The following is a 27,986-nucleotide window of genomic DNA, read 5'->3' on the forward strand; positions in this document are numbered from 1 at the left end:
AGAATTCTAATTTTGAAGATTTAGCTGAATATCAGTGGTTTTAAAGCAATAATGCACAATATGTGAAGAAAAACACAAAATAGAAGAGAAAGTGCTAAATCAGTGTGTATGTATAACAAATAATTGCTCTTTGAAATCATACGATTTTATAAATATGTGCATATTTTTAACCAGACACTGATAACGAAAGTATTTGCAAGTATTAAAACAGGACAAGCCTGCTGACTATATTCCTAAAGCTGTATCCAAAACAAACAGTCATTGTCGAGCTGGTTTTGCAGGCATCTATAGAGTCTGTGGAATCTGTGCAGCCCACAAATCATGTGAATAAGATTTTCTGCAGTACGACCTTCATACGGAGACTCCCAGTCCACGGTGATTGGCTGAATTACACATTTTTCTGACTATTGGTTCATAGGAGTGTAAAAACCTTGTAACCGAGGGGTGGAATGAGGTTTACAGACAAACTTTCTTTGTCAGGAGACGCAAACTTGGACTTCTGGACAAGTGAACGGGGCTTAGTTACTGTTATTCTGGAAGTATGAAAAGTTTAAAGCAGCGACTTAAGAAAAACGAGGTAAACATTAGTTATACTAGATTTTCGTATAGCCTTTCAACACATTGCTGGACCTATAACATGTCCTGAAAACTGAGTCTGCGTTATAAGAATGGGGCTGTGGTTGTAAGTTGCTTATTGTTTTGCTTATAGTCAGGCATGTTTATGTTTGTGGCTAAAGTGAGAATAAGGACCGTCTCTGCACGACTCGCGATTTAGTTTATCAGATCACCTTTAGAAATAAGACGCAGTTCAAAAGTTAATGTATGTGTTTTTCTTTTTAAGCGCTGCGGTATTTCACCACGTTTCGCACGTGCTAGACTTGACTGTGTAGTAAAACTTGTGCACTTGATATAAACATTTAATAATTACCTCAAACTCAGTTTTCCAAAATCGTCCATAACTTAAGTAATGTGATTTTATTTACTGCTCGACTATATCAAAACACTTATTTCGCTGTATACCGAAATGTCAAGCTACTGATCAAAACAATGATTTACAATAATGATGTAACAATGTTGTTTTCTCAGGCCTGTAAGGTCGTTGTTTTGTTACAGTCTGTAGGGCATTAAAGGGATAGTTCACCCAAAAAATGAAGTTCTCTCATTGTTTACTCATCCTCATGCCATGTAAGATGTGTAGCCTATGACTTATTTTGTTCTGCAGAACACAAATTATGATTTTTATAAGAATATTTAATCTCTGTAGGTCTATACAATACAAGTGAATGGTGACTAAAACTTTTAAGCTAGGGTGACCATATTCTGGTTTTCTAAAAAGAGGGCACCTTTTTTTTTCTTCGCCGGGCGGGATTGGGGTGTGGTGGAATAATAGTGTTCAAACTGTGTTACTATGAATGCAAACTTTAATACAGTGAAATTGACACTAGCATAACATAAATATATATAAATAAATGCAAATTTCCAACATTCTTTTGAATGTCCATGTACTAAAATAAAATATTTGATGCCATGAGTGTACCTTCATTTACTATTACTATTATTTTTAATGGACATGGAAAATGAATCAATGTGATGACAATTTTACCTTGTCGCAAAAAGTAGTCCGTTAATTTACCTGGTGAACTTTCACCTTTTGCTGACCCTTTATGCTTCGCAGAGCTAATGTGTTCTTCTAAATCACACCTTTATTAGCTGACACATAAGTACCAGCTTTACATGTCAAACATTCTGCTTCCCACGGATCTCGACCTGGACAAAAACATGGGAATTTTTTGTGCAAATTGTCTGTAAAATTGCACTTTCGTTTGGGCATTGTTTCCACTCAGCTGTCATTTGCTGCTACTGTCAGTGTCAAGCAACTATTTGATGTCGAACACAACAGAGCTTCACGCGGAGAGATTGACACTCAGGAATTTGGCCAATAGTTGCTGCAAGCCTCTTATAATCGACCAATTGGTGTGCGAGAAGGCGGGACTTAAACAGAGGGTTTAACGCAAGAGAGTTTAAAGCAATGCAAATATGTGCGCGCACACAATGAATTATTAGACCAAATGCACATTATAATGCAATTAAAGCCGAATCCCGGACATTTTCGCAAATTTAGAAATCGCGTTTTTAAGGTCCGAAAAAAAAGATGACATATCCGGGAAAAAGAGGGCGTATGGTCACCCTATTTTACGCCCCAAAAAGTACAAAAATTAATCATAAAAGTAAACCTATCAACTCCAGTGGTTAAATCCATGTCTTCAGCAGCAATAAGATAGGTGTGGGTGAGTAACAGATACATATTTAAGTCCTTTTTTCTATAAATCTCCTCCTTTGACCAGCCCCGGTCAGTAGGTGGCGATATGCAAGAAGAATGCAAATTGTCAAAAAAGAAAAGAAGAATGTGGAAGTGAAAGTGGAGATTTATTAAAAAAAAAAGGACCTTTGATCTGTTTTTAACCCCCACCTATCATATCTCTTCTGAAGACATGGATTTATCAATGGAAGTGGATTACTTTTATGCTGCCTTTATGTGCTTTTTGGACCTTCAGACTTCTGGTCAAAATTAATTTGCATTGTATGGACCAACAGCTGAAATATTCTTCTACAAATCATCATTCATTTGTGTTCTGGAGAAGAAAGTCATACACATCTGGGATGGCATGAGGGTGAGTAAATGATGAGAGAATGTTCATTTTTGGGTGAACTATCCCTTCAATCTTTTTGGTGATCTAAGGCTATTAATGAGAGGCTGTCAAACATTTTCAAAGCTTCTGATTTAATTCTAAATCCTAGTACTGTAAAGCTATTCAGGATCTGTACCACATCTGCTCTCTAAACCACTATCATTCAGTGTAATACTAACTGAGCTTTGTGGCAGGGACTAAAACCTGTTCAAGGAAAGAAAACAAACCATTGTTTTTTAGCAGAATGTAACCGAAAACAGGAACTAAATCTCTTTTAACTGTTCTGGAGTTAATAATCTTTTTTTTAAATGCTGGTAACTGGTTATTAACAGGTTAATTTTGTTCTGATAATTTTTTCACGTAACCAAAGACCAAAGGGTTTATCACAGTACATTTTTCGGAATTACACCACTTCCTGTTGCCACCGTAAATTAGTCTTATTAGCAGAACATAAGCATGTGCTTTGATTCTGAAGGACACCTCTAGTTTAAAAACCAATGTTAAAAAATAAAAATCATTCGGCCCGCCAAAGGGGATGTTTAGACTAAAACTGCCCACGGAGTGTGCGCGTGCATGCAGTAGTGAGATTTAGGCTATTCATTGAGTTTAGGTGGCCAGATGAATATTTGAAATATGTTTGAGGAAATATTTAATTGAAATATTACATTTATTGAAAAGACATTTCTTCATAAAAAAATGAATAGCTTACTTTTACTTATTTTGGGAAAGGCAAGAAAAAATACTGTTTCTGCTCAGAACGCACCAAAGTGAAAAACATTATTTTTTTGTCCCTGCTTTTGGTGGGATCCAAAAGTTGAAAAGTCACCCAAAAGAAACACAATTAAAAATCAATAATTTGCTTAACTTGAAAATTGTGAAACTTAATGATTGTGCTCTATTTCTTGGTAAAAAATCACATAGAAGAACGTCGGTAACTTTGTACAAAGGTCAGATATCCTTGTTTGCTTTCAGTGAACAAGATGCTCTTATACTCTCAAATTCTTATGCAATCCCAAAAACTTCTAGCAGGAAATGTTTGTATTAAATGAGAGAAGAATATATAATTGAAAAATAATAGTAGTTATACTTTGCTCATCTTTGATTATGATCTTTGACATTGATGATGATCTTCGACATTGGTGTCTCACAGTCATTCTGTGTGAATATTATGTGTTCTGATGTCTTATATGAGCCTTCTGTCTGTCTCAGAGTACAGAATGGGGAAAGAATGATGAGCGTCTGATGAAAGCAGTGGAAAATGGAGATACAGACAAACTTACAGTCATACTCAAGAAAGGAGCTAACCCTACCAGACTAAACCCAGAGGGCCATTCTGCGTAAGTGTCCCACTCAAATGTCCCCTCTTATGTTATGCTAAATAATTTTCAAATGTCCAAGTTGTCGTCCTCTCTTCTCAATATCAAATAAGAATATTTTTGTATTACAAGTCTTTTTTAATTCTAAATTTAGTCTCCTCCTTGTTTCTGTGCAAAAAACTATTGACTTCATTCCTGCACTATTTTTCTAAGTGCAAGCTCTATAAAGGGCTCTGGGTTCAAGTAGTCTTGCAATCTTTGATTTGACATGTGCAATTCAAAAACATATCTCTTTACTTCCTGCCTGCTGGGACTCCTGTGCTCACATTCTCTCTGTGCATTTCATCTCTTGTCTCTTGCCACCAAAGATGGCTTTATAATAAAAGTGCAGATGTCCAGGCGAGGGAAGGGATTTTGTTGGCCCTATTTTGGTGTGTCCTCACCCCCCCCCCGCAATGCACAATGCCTTGATTGTTGTTGAATTTATTTCCAGTAACTGCTTCTGAATGGAAAGTTGGGAGTCTGTCCAAGCTCTCTAGTTTTGTAGTGTTTTTCTTTTCGTCTTTAGAATTTCTTGGATGATTATGACTGACACATGCAGACTGACTGAAGTTTTAACTACTTGAAAACAAATTTGGAGGCAATTTCACCCTAATCACTTTCCTGCAGTGGTCCGGTTTAGAGATCATGCTTTGTTTAGCCTTCTTTTATTGTTTGCCCTAAAGGATAAGCTACCTAGCATGCTCTCTTTGCTTTGTGAAGTGTTTTGTTTTCCTTCACTGTGTAACTGACAGAGGTATGCTACTGCTACCACAATCGGTAATGAGATCTTTGGAGGACCACATTCTTGAATACTGATATTCTTTTATATGGTTAAGAAAGGTAAACAAAGCACACAAATAAATACATTCTGAAATATGCACCTACAAGAGGTGTATGATCATTACGATTTCTTCATAATCAAGCTCAAATTATAAACTTTTTTTTTCTAAAAAAAGAAAATTATAGGCGAATAGATGCTGCCCTAATTAGCCACATTAGTTTCAGCTGGTTGGTCTTTATATACAAATACTGATCATTAGCATTCTTCTTCTTCATTGAGACTTCATTGATTTTTGACCTTTAACACAGAGGAAGTGGTGGCTATAGCTGCACATAACCTATGAACTATTTAGCATCTCTAAAATGAGAAGATGACCGTGTATGAACATTTTTGTCCACTGGTGAATGTTTTTTTTTATATATATATTTTCTGTCACATATATCTTTTTATGATCAGATTTTATGAAAGAAACATTTTTGAGAAGAGTTATATCAGTGAGTTAAACATATTGAATAGATTGTTTGAGGTCTTGTTTGCATTGATTTACAGTGCAGTAAACAAATGGAAACAAAAGTTCTCATGTTGTGTTGTTCAAGACACAGAAACCCCCTGGAAAGTCTGATTGTTTCCAGTCCCATCAGCTCCACATGCTTCCACAGAACTATAATACAAACCAGAATCTCCACACTTTCAATTAACTTTGAAAACGGCATTCCCTACCGTTCCCAATATTAACGCTTGCTGCTTCTCTGCCATTTGGTTTAGATATTTTCTTTTAGACAAATAAAATAAAAAGGAAATTACAAGCCTTTAATGAGTGTTTCATACCCGAATGGTTAGATAGTAGCCCATCACAAGCACAGTGTGATATCCCATTTACAATGGAGCCATAGAAGACGTGAAAGAAGTTCATAAGGTGTGAAAAAGCAGGACATGAGAAAAAGCAGAGCATGTCAATGGTTTCAAGAGTAGACATCATCATAAAAGCTTTCTAACAATATAAAAGTTTAATTAAATAGCCACACTGCTGTGATTATAATGTTTATGGGAGAAGATACCTGTTGAAACAAGTTGTGCATTAGTGAAAAATCCGATATATTGACATGGCCGATCAATCGGCCAGTGTTTGGCCGATAACTGTACCCGATTGGCCGATTGACAGAAGGGATCATGGCACCTTATTTAATTTCCAAAATCTACTGATAGCTTTTTCAGTGGATAGTGCACATATTATGCTAGTTTTCAGTCGCTTTCAGCAATTTTGTAGTAAATAGTGACCAAATGTCACAGTTAGCTGATGAGGTTAGAAAATCAGGCAAGAAACAAAGTATTCAAAACAGAAAGGGTGAACTGAAGAATTTTACTAGGATCTTTCCTTCAAAACAAAGTACAAACAAAAAGCTCTTCAAGGAGAGCAAAAAAGACTTGACAACATGGCAAGTGGCTAAATAGTTGCTTCTAACTGATGAGTATATTTACAAAGACAAGGAAAAAAACTCAAATTATGGAAGCCAACAAGATAATAATGGGTGCATTCCATTCAGTAGTGATCATGCCTATGTCCTATTGAATGTGTCTGTGAGAGCTTTGGAAGGCTTAATGGTTTGGGGCTCAATAATAACGTTCATTTGGTACTCAGATTTAAGTCATTTTTATTGGGAATTTAGTTTGAAGCTATCTTACAGTATGACTATCATGATTTTTCTCACTTCGAAGTGCCTGTCAGAGGCTGATATTTCCTGTTTGGCATGCAGGAAATTAGTCCCAGGTGAAAGGAATCGTCCATTGGAATGGAGTTACTTCCTAAAATCACTCAAGGGTGGATGGTACTCCCTGGTGACTTGGATGATTTGTGACAAATTAGTTTATCTTATTTGCTCTCTCTAAATTGTATTACGTAAATTGGCTTTAAATCGACCATCGGCCACCCTGCACTCTAGATATCAGCTTCTACCATTAAAAAAACCCTTATCAGTTAACCACAAGTGTGCAGTGTTACATACAGCCTAAAAACATTCCGTTTTGCTATTGTAATCTCTTCCTGTCACATGTTTTTGGAAAGGGCTTGTTATTTATTGGGTGTGCCAGGCATCTAGACAGGATTTCAGTCATATTCTGCTACATGTTTATGTATTATGTCCTTGTTTGTGTTTTCTATCACTTAAATGGTACTATTTCCTTAACAATACCTTTAAGCTGCTAGTTTGTTTCCTGTTGAACACATAGAATACAGTATATGCATCTCATGTCGAACCACTACACTTTTCAATAGATCTACATCTCAAATTCTTTGAGGATTATTTACCTTTTTGCTATAAAATCGGTTTAAACTTGTTTAACCTGATAAACAGTGTTTATACTCCACTCCTGTCTAGTGTAGTCTTATTCATCCTTCTTCTTACTTCTTACTTCAATAGTTTTCAATCAATAACCAATAAATTATTATTGCATTAATAATCGCTGAAGCATCATGACTGCTTTGTGATTAGGCTAAAGGAGTGGTTGTATCTTTTTTTCTTTTGAAACAAGCCTTGGCTGCCATGTTATTGCATGTTTCTATGTGTCTTAATACATCATCATATCATAGGCAGATTGGCTTATGTTGTAATTATAAATGCATATTTTACATCATGTTAGCCACTGCAAATTTGTGCTCTGCCATAAATACTAATTATATAAAAATGATGTATGTATTTCCCAGTGCTGTGACCATTTGAAGATCCAGCATAGCTGTTACTGGGTCAAATTGCTCACACATGACAAATCACAACTCAAGACTCGCAATTTGCTGTTTGTGACTGAGAAGGAGAGACATGGTGACAGTGAAATCATTTTACAGTGGCATGTTCAAATAAAATCTGTGGAGGATGTCATAAAGTTTCAGGCATTATTTGAGATTACGTTGCAGTAAATCTGTGTTAAAGTAGAAAAGGTCAAAATTACCTGCAGCCATGGAGTCGTGAGTTTGAATCCAGGGTGTGCTGAGAGACTACAGCCAGGTCTCCTAAGCAACCAAATTGGCCTGGTTGGGGGCAAGGTAGAGTCACATGGGGTAACCTCCTCGTGGTTGCTATAATGTGTGATTCTCTCTCTCGGTGGGGCATCATGGTGAGTTGTGCATGGATGCCGCAGACAATAGCGTGAAGCCTCCACACGCACTATATCTCTGGGGTAATGTGCGCAACAAGCCACATGATAAAATTAGCAGATTGATGTTCTCAGACGTGGAGGCAACTGAGATTTGTCCTCTGCCACCCGAATTGAGGTGAGTCACTATGCCATCATGAGGACTTGGAGCACATTGGGAATTAATCATTCCAAATTGGGGAGAAAATCACACACACAAAAAATAAATGACCTGCAGTAGCGTGGAAGAGATACATAATATTTTTGACAATAAAGAGCAACATTAATTATTATTAATTGCTGTAAAGGTATGGCTGTGTAAATGATAACATCAGTAATAAATATAATAATTATTTTCTTAAATTGTCTTTTAAGGTTTCATGTTGCTGCTAGTAAAGGCCTCATAAATAGTCTAAATGCTTTCCTGGATAACAGTGTCAATGTGAAGGCAGTAGATGTTGCCGGTAAGATTTTACTACTTTTTTTTAAATAACTGTACATGCGTACAAACTCATATAAAAGCTTATATTTCATGTAGAGTTGGTCAGCATATGACATATGTCTGCTTGTAAATGTCATTGTTGTTCCTCTATGCAGGTAAAACAGCTTTGCATCTGGCTGCAGGAGGCGGTCATTCCATGTGTTTGCAAAAGCTACTGCAGGTACCATTCACTGAATTCTCCTAACAATCACAGGAAGAAAAACTAGCATGGAACTGCTCTTGAATGACACAGTGTTGATGGAAAAACAGCCCTGTTAATGATTGCTTTGCCAAATATTGCTCAATGCTTTCTTTTTTGTTACTACACTTTCCTACCATGTTTTTTGTTTTATGTGTTAAGCCCTTATTTTTTGGGATCCTCCTTTGCTTTTAATCTCCACACAAAACTGCGAGCTTAAGGCAGGGCTGCAGCAATTTACTGCTCAATTTTGTATCATAGCAACAGTTTTCCACTCACAAACATAATTAAGAATGTGAGGTGTTTTATCTGGTGTGAAAATGTACATTTTCTGTATTCTCAAAGCTTTGATTTGAATGCAGTACTAATTAAGAAATTTATGGAAATTATTTGCAATGGAAATTTAGTTGCATTGATATAACAAAAAAAAAAAAAAACAGTTAGAAGTATTAAAGGGAAAAGTTGAAGGCAAATAAAATGATGCTTTCCTAAAGTGTTCAGTGTGAAAAGGACAATAAGGTAATTTGCATGTATGATGAGAGCATGCGCTGAGAGATATTACTGCAATTTACATTATCTTCAATATATATGTGTATTTAGCGGTATATGTAAATGAGCAGAGAAATAACTAAATTAGGTTAAGATGTGGTGTACATTTTTGTAGATTTGCAATTGCATTTCTTTTGTTCCAAAACTGGTTTTGCCTACATTGTTGGGACCAGCCAGTGGTCCCTATAAGGAAAATATATTTAAAAGAATCTAAAATCTTAATAAAAATGTGAAAATGAAAAAAGGTTAGGGTAGGGGTGGGGTATACATATTATTAGGTATTTTATTTATCAATATTTATTTCCCCAATTTTATTCTCCCAATTTGGAATGCCCAACTCCCAATGTGCTCTAAGTCCTCGTGGTGGCGTAGTGACTCGGTCTGAGACCGTCAAGCTGCGCATCTTATCATGTGGCTTGTTGAGCACGTTACCGCGGAGACATAGCGCATGTGGAGGATTCACGCCATCCACGCACAACTCAACATGCACTGCACCAAGAGCGTACCACATTATAGCGATCACGAAGAAGTTACACCGTGTGACTCTACCCTACTCTACCCTCCCTAACAACCGGGCCAATTTGGTTGCTTAGGTTAGGTTAGGTCAAACTACACAATGATGACTCATAGACATTATAGACATTACAGTTTTATCTTCTGTTAATGCCTGATCTTCTGTAAAGTTGCTTTGAAATGATGTGTGTTGAAAATGTGCTATACAAATCACAGCCTGGGATCCGAACTAGCAAAGTTCAGGGGTGGTATCCAGTGTCTTTACCACTGAGCTACCCAAACCCCCTCTAGGTCAAACTTAATATTAAGCCTATAACAATATATTTATATTACACTTATCAGCCACAACATTAAAACCACCTGCCTGATGTTGAGTAGGTCCCCCTTGTGCCTCCAAAACATCCCCAACCCGCATCTCAGAAAAGTATTCAGAATAGTATTCAGAATAGTATTCTGAGATGCTATTATTATCACCACAATTGTACAGAGCGATTATCTGAGTTACCATAGACTTTGTCAGTTTGAACCAGTCTGGCCATTCTCTGTTGACCTCTCAATCACAGAAGTGCCCCTCACTGCATGTTTTATGTTTTTGGCACCCTTCTGAGTTAATTCTAGAGACTGTTGTGCGAGAAAATCCTAGGAGATCAGCAGAAATATCCAACCAGCCCATCTGGCACCAGCAATCATGTCATGGTTCAAATTACTGAGATCACATTCTTTTCCCTTTTCTGATGGTTGATGTGAACATTAGTTGGAGCTCCTGACCCGTATCTGCATGATTTTATGCACTATTGCCACACGATTGGCTGATTAGATAATCGCATAGATGATTGTTTATGTCAGATGGGCTGGTTTGAGTATTTCTGTATCTGCTGATTAACTGATTAACCAGATTTTTGATAACTTTGCAAATTTATAAAAAAGAATATACTAAAATATCACATTGACATAATTATTCAGACCCTTAACTCAGTACTTAGTTGAAGCACCTTTGGCATTGATTATAGCCTCAAGTCTTTTTAGGTATGATGCGACAAGCTTTGCACACCTGGATTTGGGTATTTTCTGACATTCTTCTCTGAAGATCCTCTCAAGCTCTGTCAGGTTGGATGGGGATCGTCGGTGGACAGCCATTTTCAGATCTCTCCAGAGATGTTTGACTGGGTTCAAGTCCGGGCTCTGGCTGGGCCACTCAAGGACATTCACAGAGTTGTCCCTAAGCCACACTTGTGTTGTATTGGCTGTGTGCTTAGGGTCATAGTCCTGTTAGAATGTGAACCTTCGGCTGTCTCTGAGGTTCTGAGCACTCTGGACCAGGTTTTCAATAAGGATATCTCTGTATTTTGCTGCATTCAGCTTTCCTTCAACCCTGACCAGTCCCCAAGTCCCTGCTGCTGAAATACACCTCACAGCATGATGCTACTACTGCTATGCTTCACCGTTGAGATGGTATTGTACAGGTGATGAGTGATGCCTGGTTTCCTCCAGGCATGACGCTTGAAATTGAGGCCAAACTGTTTAATCTTCATTTCATCAGACCAGTGAATCTTGTTTCTCACAGTCTGAGAGTCCTTTAGGTGATTTGCACTGTGGAGAGGCTTCCGTCTGGCCACTCTGCCATATAGCCCAGATCATTGGCGTGTCGCAGTGATAGTTGTCCTACTGCAAGTTTCTCCCATCTCCACACATGATCTCTGGAGCTCAACCAGAGTGACCATCAGGTTCTTGGTCACCTCTCTTACCAAGGCCCTTCTCCCCCGATTGCTCAGTTTGGCTGGCCGGCCAGCTACAGGAAGAGTCCTGGTTGTTTCAAACTTCTTCCATTTAATAATTATGGATGCCACTGTGCTCTTTGGAATCTTTAATTCAGCCACATTTTTTTTGTAGCCTTCCCCAGATCTGTGCCTCGACACAATCCTGTCTCTAAGCTCTGCAGGCAATTCCTTTGACCTCATGGCTTGGTTTTTGCTCTGATATGCATTTGCAGTTGTGTGCCTTTCCAAATCATGTCCAATCAATTTAATTTGCCACAGCTGGAATCCAATCAAAGTGTAGAAACATCTAAAAGGTAATCTAGAGAAATGCGATGCACCTGAGCTAAATTTCAAATGTCATAGCAAAGGGCCTGAATAATTATGCCAATGTGAAATTACATTTATTTTCTTTTTAAGTAATTTGTTATCAAAATAACAAAGTTATCAAAAATCTGGTTTATGCTTTGTCATGCATGTGTGTGTGTGTGTGTGTGTGTATAATATATAAAAAATATATATATATTTTTAATACAGTAGATATACAACAGAACTCACTGGAAAGCCCCCACTATGATAGAAAAATTAGCATGCCTTTGACAATTATTATTTTTAATTTTTTTGTCCAACAGTGTAAATGTCCTGTGGACAGCACAGACCTGCAGGGACGTACAGCTTTGCATGATGCAGGTGTGTAGATTATTATTATTAATATTAAGTTGTAGACACCTATTAAACATTATTATTTTGCATAAGTCTATTATACATCTTTTACACATTAAAAGTAGTTCACCCAAAATTATAATTCTCTCATAATTTACTAACCTTTATGTTGCTCCAAAATCGTATGACTTACTTTCTACCATGGAACATGAAAAGAGGCCTTATGTATGTGGCTGCCAAAGTTCAACATTTTATAGACACGTCTGATTAATCTGAATTTATTTAACTGACATGCTAGATATTTTATCTCTGTTTTTAGTCTTGATGCAACTAGCAAGCCTGCAAGAAATCCACAGTGTAAAAACATTGTATGAATACCAATGTACTCATAAAAGTTAGTTTCTCTTTTTGTATATTGGGGGTGAGTCAGATTTATTGTTCTCCTTTAGTACAGATCTTTCATTATGAATCCTACAATAACTTGCATGTGTTTACATAAGGAACAGATAAAATATCTAGCTGTCAGAATTGTTTGGAAGATTATGTCTTCTGTTTTTCAGCATATGTAGGCTGCAAAGCAGTCATCAAAATACTCTGTGACAGCGGCGCATGTATTGATGCTCTTGACGAAGTAAGTAAAATAGGTTTGTAAACAGCCATTTATTTTAGACACTGAGTGAGTGAGAGAGAAAATTTCATATTGAAATTGAAACTGAAAATGTGCTGCAAAGTATGTTACATTGTCTTTTCATAATTTTTCAGAATGGTAGGTCTCCACTATTGCTAGCTGCTAAGATGTGCCAACCTGGAGCATGCCAGCTGCTAGTGCAGTATGGGGCACACACTATTCTTCAAGACAAGCAAAACAAGTAAGGGAAAACTTTAGAAAAAAATGTAATTACTTTTCCTGTTCCTCTGCTCCGTATTTGAAATGATGTATATAGTGTTTGCATAGACCACAGCTGTATAAACAATGCCAGAAGATCAGCCTCTATGATGCAGAAGAGATCAATAGAGAAAGATAATCACATTTAAATTACAGATTTAGATTGCGTTCCATTTTGTATACTTATATGAATCAACCTGCACACATATGACTTGAAAAGGGTAGTTGCAGTGCAGCAAATCTCTGAAGTGTCCTTAAAAATCCATCTCATACATCTACTGTAGGAAGGTATTCTTTTAGAATGCAGAAAGCAAAAATAAGCAATGGTGAAGTGCATAGCACACTGATATGCATTGCATTCATTCTCAATTAAAGTACAGCAACAATGTTGAGGTCCATGATTAAAACAAACACACATAACAATCCTTAATATCAGTAAAGGATGGAGAAATGCCTTCTTAATGACTAATGTGTTCTCAAATCAGATGGGGCATTTTGCTAAATGTATTTTCAGCCTTTACTTGAGGCAAAATGCAATGGCCATTACCTTTCTGAGACCCCCACGTGACTGCTGTGGGAATTTTCCATTTCCATTTTTTATTTGAAACAAGTAGCACCTAATAAACAAGCAAAAAAACTAAATTAATTAATAGTTTTACTAAAAAATATGTCCATATATGAGGACAGTGGGACTAAGTTGTGACATTTTAAGTAATGCCAAGCTATAGAAAGTCAGATTTTTTTTTTCATCAAATAGTTTGTGTCCAGAAGTGTTGGATGTTCATATTTTTGAGACGTTATAGACATTACAGCTGATTTTCTATAAAGCTGAATAAACAATTGTTCTTCAAAGTAATGGCCAGCATCATCAAATCACTGCCAACCATGTAAAAAAAAAAATTGCAATATAAAATTATGAATCTATATGCTAATTATTATTGTCCCGTGTCTGCCAATCATGTTGAGTGGTCCAAAAATCATCTGCACCCTGAATCTGAACTTTTGGTCGGATTTTAGGAGTGAATGCAGTGAGGTGCATAGAAAGCTATATGGTACACCCTTGCTTCCTATTTAGAGAATTACATTTTAGTGGCTTAAAGCAAAGCCAAAATACAACATCCACACATGTGGATGTGGGGTTGCACAAGGTTACAGCTCAACAAGTAGTGAAAAAGAAGTTAAAAGGAGTGACAGAAAAAACTATGTTAAAAGGAAGGCCAATGGTGGACTGCAAAGTTCTAGTGGCAAGAATCTTTGTTACATATTAGAAAGTTGTCTTTCCTTAAGAAAGTAACCAAATGCATTAAAATTGAATGCAACATTTTGGAAGTTTTGAAAGACAAATTTTATCAACTTAAAAATACTATTTTAATCTATTTACATCCCTAGTTATTAACAACATTTAATGCTCATTAAATTAAAGCAACAAGTTAGGCATTTAAAATGGTTCCGTGTTTTAACCCAGCATTCAGTCAGTTTTTCTTTGTTATATTTTCACTGCTCAATCTGGATAAATTCTTTCAAGATAATGAGAATTTAAAGCTAATGCATTGGCAAAGGCAAAATCAAACAGACTTTTGTTTTCATGAACACATTCTCATATTTTTAATGCTCTGTTTCATTTTCTATTATGAAAGCAGTAAATGAAAAATTAATTACAAAAACAATGTTCTGCCTTAAACTGAAATATCTTTTTGATTAAAACATTGTTGAAAGCCAAGATGTTTTTTCTCCCCCGAAGTATGTTTGGAGCTTTCGGTTAATATGTCAAACAATGAACTACTTTTTGTGAGTCATACAAAAGCTGATACAATATTTTTTAAGCCACAGATGTGAGCCTGGGTCATAAAGTCTGAATGACCTCTATAGTGCTGTACTGGTGATTTTCTTGGCTGATTGTTCCAGCTGTATATGGTTATGTGTGTTCCCTCTAGAACAGCACTGATCCTAGCTTGTGAGAACTCCTGTAAAGAAGCTGTGGAGATTCTCCTGAAGACTAAGGCAGATATGTCAGCAGTGGACATCTTTGGCCATGATGCTTACCACTATGCCAGGCTAAGTCAGAACCAAGACTTGATTACACTTGTAAAACATGCTTTGGAAGCATCCACTAAAGGTAACACTTGTTTTTTTATTGTCCACAATGCTTAAAGCAGGAACCACAACAAGTGTCTCTGGTGTAACAAACTAAGTTTTAGTGAAGAATATTTAACTGTTTTTCTATTTATTTTCCTCTTACAATTTATGTTGCATATTAAATCTCCCACAAGCCTTTATTACGATTACTTTACATGCTCTTACAGGCAGCAGACTTGACCATTAGAAACATGCACACAGTCATTTTAGGACAAAGGCAGTCATGTGAAAAATAGCTTAGGCCTACATTTTCAGATCTAGTTCATCTAGTGCTCATATGTTCATCCCCAAAATAGTACAAACAGTATAACAGAGCTTCACACTGAAAAGAAATCAGTTTTAACTGGTGACCATTGTACATTGTGTCATACAAACCTGGATATTTCCAAGAACTGTCAAACTGTTGAAGAGAAAGGTCATGTGAGAGTTTGTTTCAAGCAATATCTTTGCTTTTCTTAGATCACTTGGATCCCATACTTTTTTTGAGCCATGTGTTCCCTCAGGACTTTCATATGGGTTTTTATGATGGCAGTTATGGATTTATTAATAAAATAAGGTCTGTAGCAAACATTACTTTTATGTTGTAGAACAAAACATCCATGGATCATAAAGTAATGTTTACCACAGTCCTTATTTTACTAAATACTTGAAATTCCTGACGAAACCCATGGCGAATTAGATTTCTGGGTTCGCCTACAAATTGACGTCACTGCCAAACACCTCTACAAAGTGCATAAAATGGTTGTCATGTATTTGACCTTGGTACACTTGTATTTCCATCAATGATTCTGTAATTCCAGTAAACATTCTGTAAATCAAGACATTTACATATTAAAATGCTCATTAGAAAAATTTTACATTTAGATGCAGAAACATCACATGCAGTATGTGCTGAAACTTGTGCAATAACCTTTCTGCACATTTTGTTTTCTTCTTCAGCAAAAGAGACTGCCACAGTTCCACAGAAGAGCAAACAGGTAACATTGGAGTTAATGTGTTTGGTTTAATCATGATTATTTGAAATAACCTTGTTTATTAAATTCAAATGACTTTTTTCCACCAAATAAAGGAATTTTAAGTAAAGTACTGACTTTCCAGTACAGTAGTGCATTATGTGAGCACTCCAAACAAACTCCATCTCAGGAGGTTTGCGCTTCTCTTGCAATGTGAGTTGTGAACCCAAAGTGCAAAAACTGAAAATGAAATCCTGACAACCTTGCAATGGCATCTGAAAGTGAGGAATTTAGGACAGAAATATATTACTATTAGAAAATAATACTGTAATATTTAAAATAATAATAATCATTTTACTTTACTATAATTTTCACCGACACATTACTGGAAAAGTTTTAAACTCTTGTTGCTAGGTATAATTTTAGTTTGTTTTGAAAAGCGGATCGAAGATAAATAGTCGAAGATACATATTTGAAACATTTGCAAATATTTTAATATTTAAAATATTAATATTCATTTCATTCAGCCATTTGCTAAATTTGTTTACAAATAGTTGCTTTTAAGAAATACATTTCTTGTTATTCATACATAACAAACAAAGGTAGTTAAAATTTTGCCAATAATTTGTGTTAATTACTTGTTAATTTCATAATTGTGACAGATGTACTTGTGTGGTATGTTATGCACAGTCAAGTTCAAGAAGAGGCAGTTAGCACAAGACACTGAAATCTTGGCTTTGCTTCGATTACACTAACCCTATCGGTTTGTTGATCGCAGTAAGACATCTAGAGTCTCAAGCTTCAATCGCAGTGTGTTTTAATTAGCACATTCCTCTTAGCCTATGCTGCCACTTGAGAGCGATCTGTGTGCTGTCTGTGTCTCTTGCATGATGAAAATCAATTTGGCGATTATGTAGCATATGTTTGGTTAATTTGACCATAGGGAGATATGAAAGAATTGCATTTATTATTAATAGGCTCATTTGGATTCTTCTACTCACTTGAGATTGTGAAAACAAATGGAATTTTCTGAAGGCTGTGTTATCATAGAGTTTGCTTAGATTAATGGAATGAGAATCATTAGTTTTGCATGTTGTATTAGTGCTGATGAAAATTGATTTTGTAGACATCAGATGTGAGGAAGTGCCTACACTCTAGTCAGAATACAGATGTGAAGAAACGTCCTTGAGATGTCTCTATAGAAAGTATCTATATTCTGTTGTGTTAAAGAAATATGTTTTTGAACACCTACAATACACCCTGAATTTTGTTGAATGTTGCATATTTAAGAGTTTATTCACAGTGATGAATGCTTGCATTCTAGACTTCCATTTTAAGTGTATTTCTTTCATCCTCAGTTTGTAAAAACAAATGGAAAGTCAAATTTATTTGTCTGTGCGATGTTAATCAGCATGTCACAGATAAAATAACCCATCATTTTCCTGTACAGGGGTTAATTCACTAAACATTCAAGATGTTTTTTATGCTGTATTTTAGCACAAAAATATTCACTAACCAGTTTAACTAGCTGCCATTAGTGTGCAATATTTTAAATAAGTTATTGTCTTTAGCACAGACAATACTTTTTTATGTGAATAAAAATCATTATCTATGCACCTTATTCATGGCAGCAGTATTTCATCAAATGATGATTTTAATACGGAGGAGAGCTTTATAACAGGGCATATTTCCAGTCGATCACACTTTCTGAAGAAAAGTTTTCAATTATAACAATGTTTTTCTTCAAATTTTCAGTCTAAATCCTCATCTGGAGGGATTGGTTGGGCCAAAGCAGGCTCAGTCAAGATGGAGAAACTTTTGTCAGAACCAATCACAGTGAGTTGATATTTGATAAGTGTTTAGCTATCAGCCTGATATTTACCTGTAGCTGATTGTGGCCCTGTGATTAGGTGTGAATGCCATCAGTAAAGTGTTTTGTCTAAATTACAGAGGGAACATAGCAGTCGCTCCACTGAGGGTAAGTGCTAGGACATGTTCATGTTTTGGAAACATCAGGATTGCAATCAGTCTAATCAAAAAGGCTTTCCAGGCCAGGGCTTTAAAGTTTTGAACATGTTTTTTTTTTTCCTTAAGGAAGAGATGCCAAACAGAGTCATAATTTGGATTCCTCACAGGTACCTTGACTAACCTAATTTGACCCTCTGCCTCTGCAGTGTTCACTCAAGGAGAGTGGCATTAATATGTGTTTTTAGATCTACCCTTCTTTTTAATTTAAGAATGTGACCTTAATAACTTCATATTTTGGCCTTCCTTTTATCTGTCAATTACATACATTTTACATTAAGGTAAAAATTCCCATGTAACCTAGTATAATATGAGCACTTTTTCTGAAAGAATGGAGAGATTAAAGGACTGAGTTATCAGTCATATTTTATTTCCCATTCATTTCAACAAGTAATGTAGTTGAGTCCTCTCTATAATGTGAGCACTATTTAGATTTTCTCTCCTTTTTCTCACAAATTTGGAATGCCCAAACCCTAATGCGCTCTGAGTCCACGTGGTGGCGTAATGACTCACCTCAATCCAGGTGCAGGAGGACGAACAGAGGTGGGTAGAGTAGCCAAAAACTGTACTCAAGTAAAAGTACAATTACTTAAAAAACATAATTACTCAAGTACAAGTAAAAGTACTAACATAAATAATTACTTGAGGAAGAAAGTATCCAATTAAAAGAGTTTGTTACTTTCACAAATTACATAATAGACGTTTACTCCCCTATATTCCATTACATAATACACATTGAACATGTACTACAGAATTATTATTATTATTAATAATAGAAATTCTGCCATCATTCACCATCATGTTGTTCCAAACCCGAATTAATTTCTTTCTTCCATGCAACACAATAAGGAGATATTGTTGTATCAGAATGTTTGCCTGAGTCACTATTTACGGTCAGTTAATGTTTTATATATATATATATATATATATATATATATATATATATATATATATATATATATATATATATATACAGTGCATCCGGAAAATATTCACAGCGCTTCACTTTTTCCACATTTTGTTAGGAGTGGCTACATTTTCATAGCCATTCCTTTATTATCTTGGCTGTGTGCTTAGGGTCGTTGTCCTGTTAGATGATGAACCTTCACCCCAGTCTGAGGTCCAGAGTGCTCTGGAGCAGGTTTTCATCAAGGATGTCTCTGTACATTTCTGCATTCACCTTTTCCTCGATCCTGACTATTCTCCCAGTTCCTGCCACTGAAAAAAATCCCCACAGCATGATTCTGCCACCACCATGCTTCACTGTAGGGATGGTATTGGCCAGGTGATGAGCGGTGCCTGGTTTCCTCCAGACATGACGCTTGCCATTCAGGCCAAAGAGTTCAATCTTTGTTTCATCAGACCAGATAATTTTGACAACGATACAAAGCAAACAGCCAAGATAACAAAGGAGTGGATACGGGACAACTCTGTGAATGTCCTTGAGTGGCGCAGCCAGAGCACAGACTTGAACCCGATTGAACATCTCTGGAGAGATCTGAAAATGGCAGTGCACCGACGCTCCCCATCCAACCTGATGGAGCTTGAGAGGTCCTGGAAAGAAGAATAGGAGAAACTGCCCAAAAATATGTGTGCCAAGCTTGTAGCATCATACTCAAAAAGACTTGAGGCTGTAATTGGTGCAAAATGTGCTTCAACAAAGTATTGAGCAAAGGCTGTGAATACTTATTTACATGTGATTTTTTGTATTTTTTGTATTTTTAATACATTTGCAAAGATTTCAAACAAACTTCTTTCACGTTTTCGTTATGGGGTATTGTTTGTAGAATTTTGAGGAAAATAATGAATTTAATCAATTTTAGAATAAGGCTGTAACATAACAGAATGTGGAAAAAGTGAAGCGCTGTGAATATTTTCCGGATGCACTGTATATTGTGGCACTGATAAAAAAATGTAGACTTACAAACTGATGTCATAAGAGCCCAGTTACAGAATCACCCTGAAAATCTCATTACACAGAAAAGCCCACGTTATAATTAGAGCCAAAACTTACCTCAGCGTTTCACTTTGAAGAGTGTGATGCTGTTGGACTGATTACTTGAGTGACAGTCTCATCACTCAAGTGGGAGCGTCTCATCTCGTGCAGCTGTGTACTTCGCTGTCCTAAAAGTCCCATTCAATAATCTCTCAATAAATTACACCCTAATTCAAATAAACCAAGTAATGTAATGACAGTAATGCCACACATTGTAAAGAAGTAAAAGTTAAAAAACAATCATTAGAAATGTACTTGTGAGAGTAAAAAGTACCCACTTTTAAACCTACTCTAAAAATAAATTTTTCCCCAAAAAGTTACTCAAGAAAATGTAATGCGTTACTACCCAACTCTGAGGATGAATCTCGGTTGCCTCTGCATCTGAGACTGTCAATCCGTGCATCTTATCACGCGGCTTGTTGAGCACGTTACTGCAGAGAGCTAGTCTCCGCTGCATCCACGCACAACACTCCACACGCCCCACTGAGATCGAGAACCACATTATAGAAACCATGAAGAGGTTACCCCATGTGACTCTACCCTACCTAGCAACTGGGCCAATTTGGTTGCTTAGGAGACCTGGCTGGAGTCACTCAACATGCCCTGGATTTGAACTTGCGACTCCAGGTGTGGTAGTCAGTGTTATAACTCGCTGAGCTACCCAGGCCCCCAATGTGAGCACTTTTTGAAAGAATGGATTAAATGACTGTATTCTCATTAGATATTACCCATATTTTATATTTCATATTTCATCCCATTCTCATCAGGTGAATGAAATGAAAAGTTAGTGAAAATTTGTTTAAAGGTGAAGTGTGTAACTTTTTCAATGTCCAAGTACTTTCTCCAAGCCCAACTTAATATGCATAGGCAACTACAAGAAAGGCATTTGAAGTTTAATTCTCCCGAAAGTGTAAACAATGTGGTTCTGTGGCAAAAAATTGCTCAGTTTGTTTGAGAATCCTAACCAACCCTCCACAGCTGTTTGGCACAAGCCTATCTGTTGAGTGTTCAGGAAACCTTTTTTAAAATAGTCATTATTTTGTGGTTCTGTTCGGTGCTGCGAGTAGAAATTACACACTTCATTTTTAATTTGAGAAACTAAAGAGTATCTCTTTAAATTCATCCAAAATGAAAATTCTGAAAATGTACCCTCATGTTGTTCCAAACATGATGACTTTCTTACTTATGTGGAACACCAAAGGAGATCTAGTTACAGTCTCAGTTACCATCCACTTTCATTGTATGGAACAAAGATGCAATAAAAGTGAATGGCTGAGGTTGTCAGAACCTAATATTCTGCCTAACATCTTCTATTGTGGTCAATTTAAGAAAAATAATCTTCCAGTTTTGGAACAACATGAGGGGAAATTTTCATTATATTTGAAATATCCCTTTTAACATTCTTATACCCTCAACATTATCCTTGTTAATAATGCAGGTCAGGCATGCACAGTCTGCTTCTGCCCCAGTCAGATCTGCTTCCACATTAGTGGACTTATTGCCTGGTGAGGTGGAGGCCCTTCGGAGAGAACTGAGAGAGTCACGGAGAAGACATGAAGCAGCAGAGGTGGAGGTGCACAGGCTGGATACAGCAATAGCCCTGCGTGGTCAGGAGTATGAAGAACTGAGGAGGAGCAGTGAGCAAGCTCTGCATGCGGCCCATAGCCGGGCATGGGAGCTGGAGGAGGCCCTGGATGAGGTGCAGAGAAGAATGGCAGGCTCTGAGACCCGAGTAAGGCAGATGCAAGCTCATTTAGTGGCTGTCCGAGAGCACCTGGTGGAGGAGCTGAGAGTCAAGCTTCAAGAAGCCAAAGGCCAGCGTGAGGCCGCCACAGCTGAACTGGGGAGAATGCAAATGGAGCTTAGCCATAGCATGAGGGAGGTGGAGCAGCAGAAGGAGAACCAGAGCTCCCTAATGCAGGAACTTAGCCGGCTTTCCCAGGAGCTGCTCAGCAGAGAACAGCAGATAAACAAATTAAGGTCCAGGTTAGCAATGGTGGAGGCACAACAAGCTCAGATGTTGTGTAAGGAGGCCCAAACCCCATCAGAGTGGTGCTCCACCGATGCGAAGAGTACAATTACTGATCTTATCACAGAGATATGTGAACCGACCATAGATCTAGAGAGATACATCAGCAAGGCTGAGCATGTGGCTGCAACGAGCTTGCTAAACAATGCACTGCAGCAGGCTGAAGCCAGAGCTGAGGAGGCTCTGCAGAAGTACCAGTGTGCCCAGGAGGAAAACCAGAGCTTACTGAGAGAGCTCCAAGAACAGAAGACTGAACTGGACACCATACAAGAGGCCCTGCATGCCAAGTTTGTCCCTGTGGCCTTATTGGAGGAAAAGGAGAAAAAGGTGGAGCAACTCCGACTGGCCCTTGAAGACATGGAGAAGAGACAAAACCAGGGGAGTGTGAACATCTCAACCAGGGAAGAAGGGGATGCTCAGGTACTAAGTGAAGGGTGCAGGAGTGTATGTACTGTTGAAGTACCAAGTGAAATACAGTCTAATCAAATGTCTTCTTCAAAAGAGAGTGACAGAACAGAATGTTTTGTCATTAGAATTGCAGAAAAAATATTCAGCCAACTGAAATGAGCAACAGAACTGAAGACCAGCAGAGCATATCATCTGATTAAGTTACTAAATTCTTCAGTTTTATTTTTTATATCTGGATTATCTGAAGTTTGCATTGAGACCATGCAAAATCCTGATATCAAAGCAGAGGCTAAATATTTAGGCCTAGTATATTTTTTAAAAGTATAATATGACAAATACTAAACAATTGAATGATTGAATGTTTTTCACTTTTTTCACATTGAAAGAGGATTTAAAGACACATCCAAGAAGATGTAGTCTAGTGGTTAGGCTAAGATTAGAGGTGATAACTGAAAGGTTGTTGGTTCAACCTATAAAAGGGTTCCAGTGGTCGTGGAAATCTGGAATAATTAGAGATTTTAAAATGTAGATATCCAGGTCTAAAATATTACAAACAAAAATATATGAATAGCATCTTAATAACTCCATGATCAGTTCTATAGTGAATAATTTGTTCTTCTATGCTTTAAAAGCTCTTTAAAGTGTTAAAGGTAACATTCAAGGTATAACACTCTTTGAGTGCAATCTTTATAAAATTATTTCTTAAGTTAAAACTCTTATCCAGTAATCACAAAAGACTGGAAAGTAATTGAAATTCATTGGCCAAAAGGAGTGGGAACCCCACTCTAAGGAGCCATCCTTGGGCAAGGCACTTAAATCCAGGTTGTTTTTGGAGATTGACTATGTATTGAGTGTACAATACATCGTCATGTGTCATGTTTGTGTGGCAGCATTCTGTATTAATAACACATATTCTCAGTCTCAGAATTTAGAGGTGTTGATGGAGCATGAGGGGGCTCAGGGCAGCTCCTGTGAACACCCACATTCAGACTGCTCCCTCCAGGCTCAGGTCTACAGCCTACAACAGCAGCTAGAGGTAAGTCACATTCAATACTCCAACCTACAGAGCTGTTTCTTACAGCTTTTTCTGTTTTTTGAAGTTCTTTGAACTGGTCAGTACTCTTGAATGGCCAGCAGGTTGTTAACACAAGGCCTTGTGTTACTAGTTGAGGTTACTAGCAGTTTTAATCACTCATATAGTATCAAAACATTCTAAGTAGCTGAATTCTGAGTCAGGCTTGATCTAATAAGATTTTATTAAAGGGATAGTTCACCCAAAAATGAAAATTCATTCATAATTTACTCACATCATGCCATCCCATGTGTATGAATTTCTTTCATCTGCTGAACTCAAATGAAGATTTTTTAAAGAATTTCTCAGCTCTTTTGATCCACACTATGCAAGTGAATGGGTGCCAACATTTTGAAGCTACAAAAATCACATAATTCAGCATAAAAGTAATCCATACGACTCTATTGGTTAAATGAATGTCTTCAGAAGTGAAACGATAGGTCTGGGTGAGAAACAGATCACTTTTACCTTCTATTTGTATTTGGTGATTCACATTCTTCATGATTTTCACTCCCTGCTGGGCAGGAGGAAGAATTTCTAACCAGAAATGACTTAACTATTGATCTGTTTCTTACACACACCTATCATATCTCTTCTGAAGACATGGATTAGAACACAAGAGTCATATGGATTACTTTTATACTGCCTTTATGTGCTTTTTGGAGTGTAAAAAGTTTGGCACCCATTCACTTGCATTGTGAGGACCTACAGAGGTGAAATATTCTAAAAATCATAATTTGTGTTCTGCAGAAGAAAGTCATACACATCTGGGATGGAATGAGGGTGAGTAAATGAAGAGAGAATTGAAATGTTTTGGGTGAACTATCCCTTTAACGCTAAAGTGTGTGCATGTGTGTTTTTTGATGTGTGTTTTATATTAAAATACTTTCACCTATCCAAGATGATAATCTCTATTGAAAGCATTTATGGCATAATTTCAAATCAAGGTTATTCATTTCTGTAGTGGGAGAACGAAATACTAAATGATAAATATGAAAATAAATCAAATGAAAAATGCTCAATTCTAAATGAACAACCTACAGTAATTATTTGTTGACCTAATTCCTGTGTTTTGATTTTTCTTTACGTAAAAAGCCCTTTTCCTGAATCCTTGCGTGCATGTTCAAATGTATTTACTGGCAGGAGTTGTAATATTGGATATCATTTTGTACAGGCAACGTTACTAAGTAATTCCTGCCGCAGCATGTGCATTTTAAGTCTAGGCCATCAGTGCAATTCATGCCATTAAGAAAGCACAGTTTCACAATGAATAGATGCCGTATGCCCATCATACATTACATGGCAGTCTACTAATAATACCAATTGACATTTTAAAAACACGTCCACACACAAAAGCCAGAACCAAGGAGTCTAATACCAAGAAAAAGCTCTCTAATAATATTTGCAATAAAAATTTTGCTTGCAATAAATTTTGTTTCGTCAGGGTACACGGGTACTTCTCAAAACTTGATCTGACACTGAATGCTCAAGCAGCCTAATTTACATTTAGAAAACTCCTAATGTTGCTATAACAATGCAAAAAGCACTTACCAATTTGCTTAAAATGAAAATAATTTTATCAAAACCTTTCCTGTTAAATTAATCAATTCCACAATCATACAGAACATCTCATGTTTTTAAATCCATTAGAATCTCTTTCTCAGTGGTGATGTTGCAGTGACAGCCGACTCGTCAGCAAGATCTCACGCTCTTTGCTTTCAAATTACGTACATCACTTAAAGTGTGGTTGGGTCACTCAAGGCCAGCTAGAAGGGCTGGACTGGGACATATCCTAAATACCATACCCACCAAAAACAAATAAATCAATCTGATTGGCTGATGAATCTCAATCTGACTTTAGATGCCTATTCACTGCAGTGTTGAGGGATTCTGTGGAAATTCTGAAGGCCTGATGGGGTGAAGCTCAGACTCACACACTGCTTCGGGCATGTGATTGGTGAAACAGTTGTCACATTTTGCTTGTAAGCATTGAGGAATATATGCTGATTGGATAAACATTTAGTTTTTGCTATTTGTTTGTAGATGAATTAGGAGTGGAAAGCGATTAAAAATACATAGACAAAAAGGTCAATGAGAGTGAAAGGATGACATTTTTTTATTTATTAGGCATGTTACGCCAGCAAGGGAGGCTTTGCTAGCCCTGAGAAATTGCCACAGAGTAATTCTATACCACTGGTCACATGTTGACAAATGCGTTTAAGTCTTGTGGCTTTACAGATGTATTTTAACCTGAATTGTGCTGTCAAATTCCATTGTAAGTACCTCATAAGTACTTAATTGTAACTGTTTTATTCTTATTTTATTATTATAATTGTTTTTTCTTTCATTTCTTTAAAAGACTGAGGGAGAAAGATTGAACCTGGAATGTTCATTTAACAGGATGTTTAAGCATAAGTTAAAATCATCACTTTCCTAAACTGAATTTTCTTTATTAGTAATCTATTCTGGAGTAATATTTCTGAAATATTCTTACTTTGGTGAATCTTGTATATGTTTTTGCTACATTAGAGAAAGTACAGCACCTTTAAATCCACCCTCAGACCCCAGTAGAGTTGTGCTTTTGTTCAATGGGCATCTTTTGTTCTGCTCCAAAGGGTTAGAAATGGGCCAAGATGTTACAGTTACAGTAGCTATGTCTCTAAGCAACAAGAGCATCAGTGTAAAATAGACAAACACACCACCCTTTAAACATTACACCGGTGGCTGGAGAGGCCTTCACCTTGGTTAACTTTGCAGAAAATTACCTTGCATCAACTTCCTCAATCCCACGGTGTAGCATGAAACTGCCTTGTGGTAATGGTAGAAAGCGGCAGTGACTTATCAAAAATAGCATTAAACATAATTCACTCTCCAAATATATTTCACCTTTCACTTTTCAAGTGCTGTCTCTTTTTTCCTGATGCTTTTACAGTAATCCAGCAATACAAAGCACTTTATGACATCATGATTATAAATTAAATGTGGGTTTATGCATTATTCATTATACTTTAGTACCTGATGTGAAAACCAATTATGAACTTCATGTCCTCTTTTCATTGCTAGGACTCTGAAAAACATTACAGACATGTACTTTCAATATATCAGAAACGATTGCTCAGTGCAGCACAGGTAACATGTTATTTCCTTTTACCTTATATAATGTATATTATGTTATTTTCTGATGTGCTAACATGTGTAGTTGTTCAAAAGTAAACCAGATGCCAGGTGCTTATTTAAACAGTTGTGGTCTTATCTTGCAGGGTTTCATGGATGAAGAGGCCAGAGTGGCTCTGCTTCAGATTGCCAAGATGAGAGAGGAGTGTGTTTGTTGAGCACATAATTGTGTGTGTGTGTTTGTATATACTTCTATGTTACTTAACAATGTTTTTCTTTTTCAAAAAACAAAGACTAATTTCATATAATTTAGATTTTATGTATGTTTAAAAAAATTTAGCATTATATCATGGGCAGATTTAACTGTGGTCCTTTTTTAACTAAAACAAATGTACTGTCTATAAAATGTTCTGATTTGTGCAACAGTTAGTTCTGGTCCTCTAATTTGCTTGTCTGTCTTCGGAGCAATGCAGACAGGCTTTGTTGCTTGATGACAAACAAACTTGATACATTAATGATTTTGGTATTATTTTAATTTAAGTATTAAAGTATTTTAAGTTACTCGATACAAACTTCTTCACAGAACTGTATAAAAGCAACATCACACTCACAATCGTGCCAAAAAGACTGAATCACAGCTTTGCTGATACTCAGTACTGTACAACAGCACTCTTATGTGATATTGCCTAAATATCTAATCTTGTTTTTGATGAGGTAATGACTTTGGATGAGCCAGTCTTACTATGTAAGGCTTCTCAAACAACACATTGCAATTCCATTTGGTGCCACTAATTATGCAGAAATTACACACTTTACCTTTAAGATGTTCACATTTACACTTCAGTTCTTTCATAAACCACTCTCAATTATTGAACTTCAGTGGACTGCTTTGATATAGTTTGTATGGTCCATGACAACAGCTCCCTAATTTCAGTCTGTTTAAGGGACCAGACTGCCCTCTTGTGTTCGGCACACTCTGGCTGCCTTTCCATGAGAAATCGTAAAAGGGTTTTTGAGTTCTCCAAGAGTAAATATTTTGCCATGAAGCTCAGTGTCCTGGAGCAGAGTCGAGTGTGGCAGTCATCTCTGATGTCCTGAAAAAACTATGAAGTGTGGTCTAGGGTTACTCAGTGTTTTGTATTAATAAGACTTAGAAGAATGGACATCTATAAATTAGAAGACGCTGTTTGTGTACTCAATTAAATCTATCTGTTGTTCTCTGAAAAAAAGCTTCTTTTAGTTGTGTATTTTTT

At 36.8% G+C, this 27,986-nt stretch overlaps 1 protein-coding gene across 1 annotated transcript; it reads left to right on the forward strand.

Annotated features, from left to right (window-relative positions):
* Window positions 1-363: 363 nt before the first annotated feature.
* Window positions 364-27,976, forward strand: uacaa (uveal autoantigen with coiled-coil domains and ankyrin repeats a). Its single transcript, XM_052096697.1, has 16 exons — window positions 364-577; window positions 3,900-4,027; window positions 8,331-8,419; window positions 8,553-8,617; window positions 12,084-12,141; window positions 12,675-12,745; window positions 12,877-12,983; window positions 14,935-15,116; window positions 16,076-16,113; window positions 17,845-17,925; window positions 18,040-18,067; window positions 18,184-18,224; window positions 21,549-22,559; window positions 23,467-23,583; window positions 26,683-26,748; window positions 26,880-27,976. The coding sequence occupies exons 1-16, from the start codon at window positions 542-544 to the stop codon at window positions 26,949-26,951; spliced, it is 2,190 nt and encodes a 729-aa protein (XP_051952657.1). The 5' UTR covers window positions 364-541; the 3' UTR covers window positions 26,952-27,976.
* Window positions 27,977-27,986: the final 10 nt, after the last annotated feature.

Source organism: Xyrauchen texanus, chromosome 29, assembly GCF_025860055.1.
Source record: "Xyrauchen texanus isolate HMW12.3.18 chromosome 29, RBS_HiC_50CHRs, whole genome shotgun sequence".
Lineage (NCBI taxonomy): Eukaryota > Metazoa > Chordata > Actinopteri > Cypriniformes > Catostomidae > Xyrauchen > Xyrauchen texanus.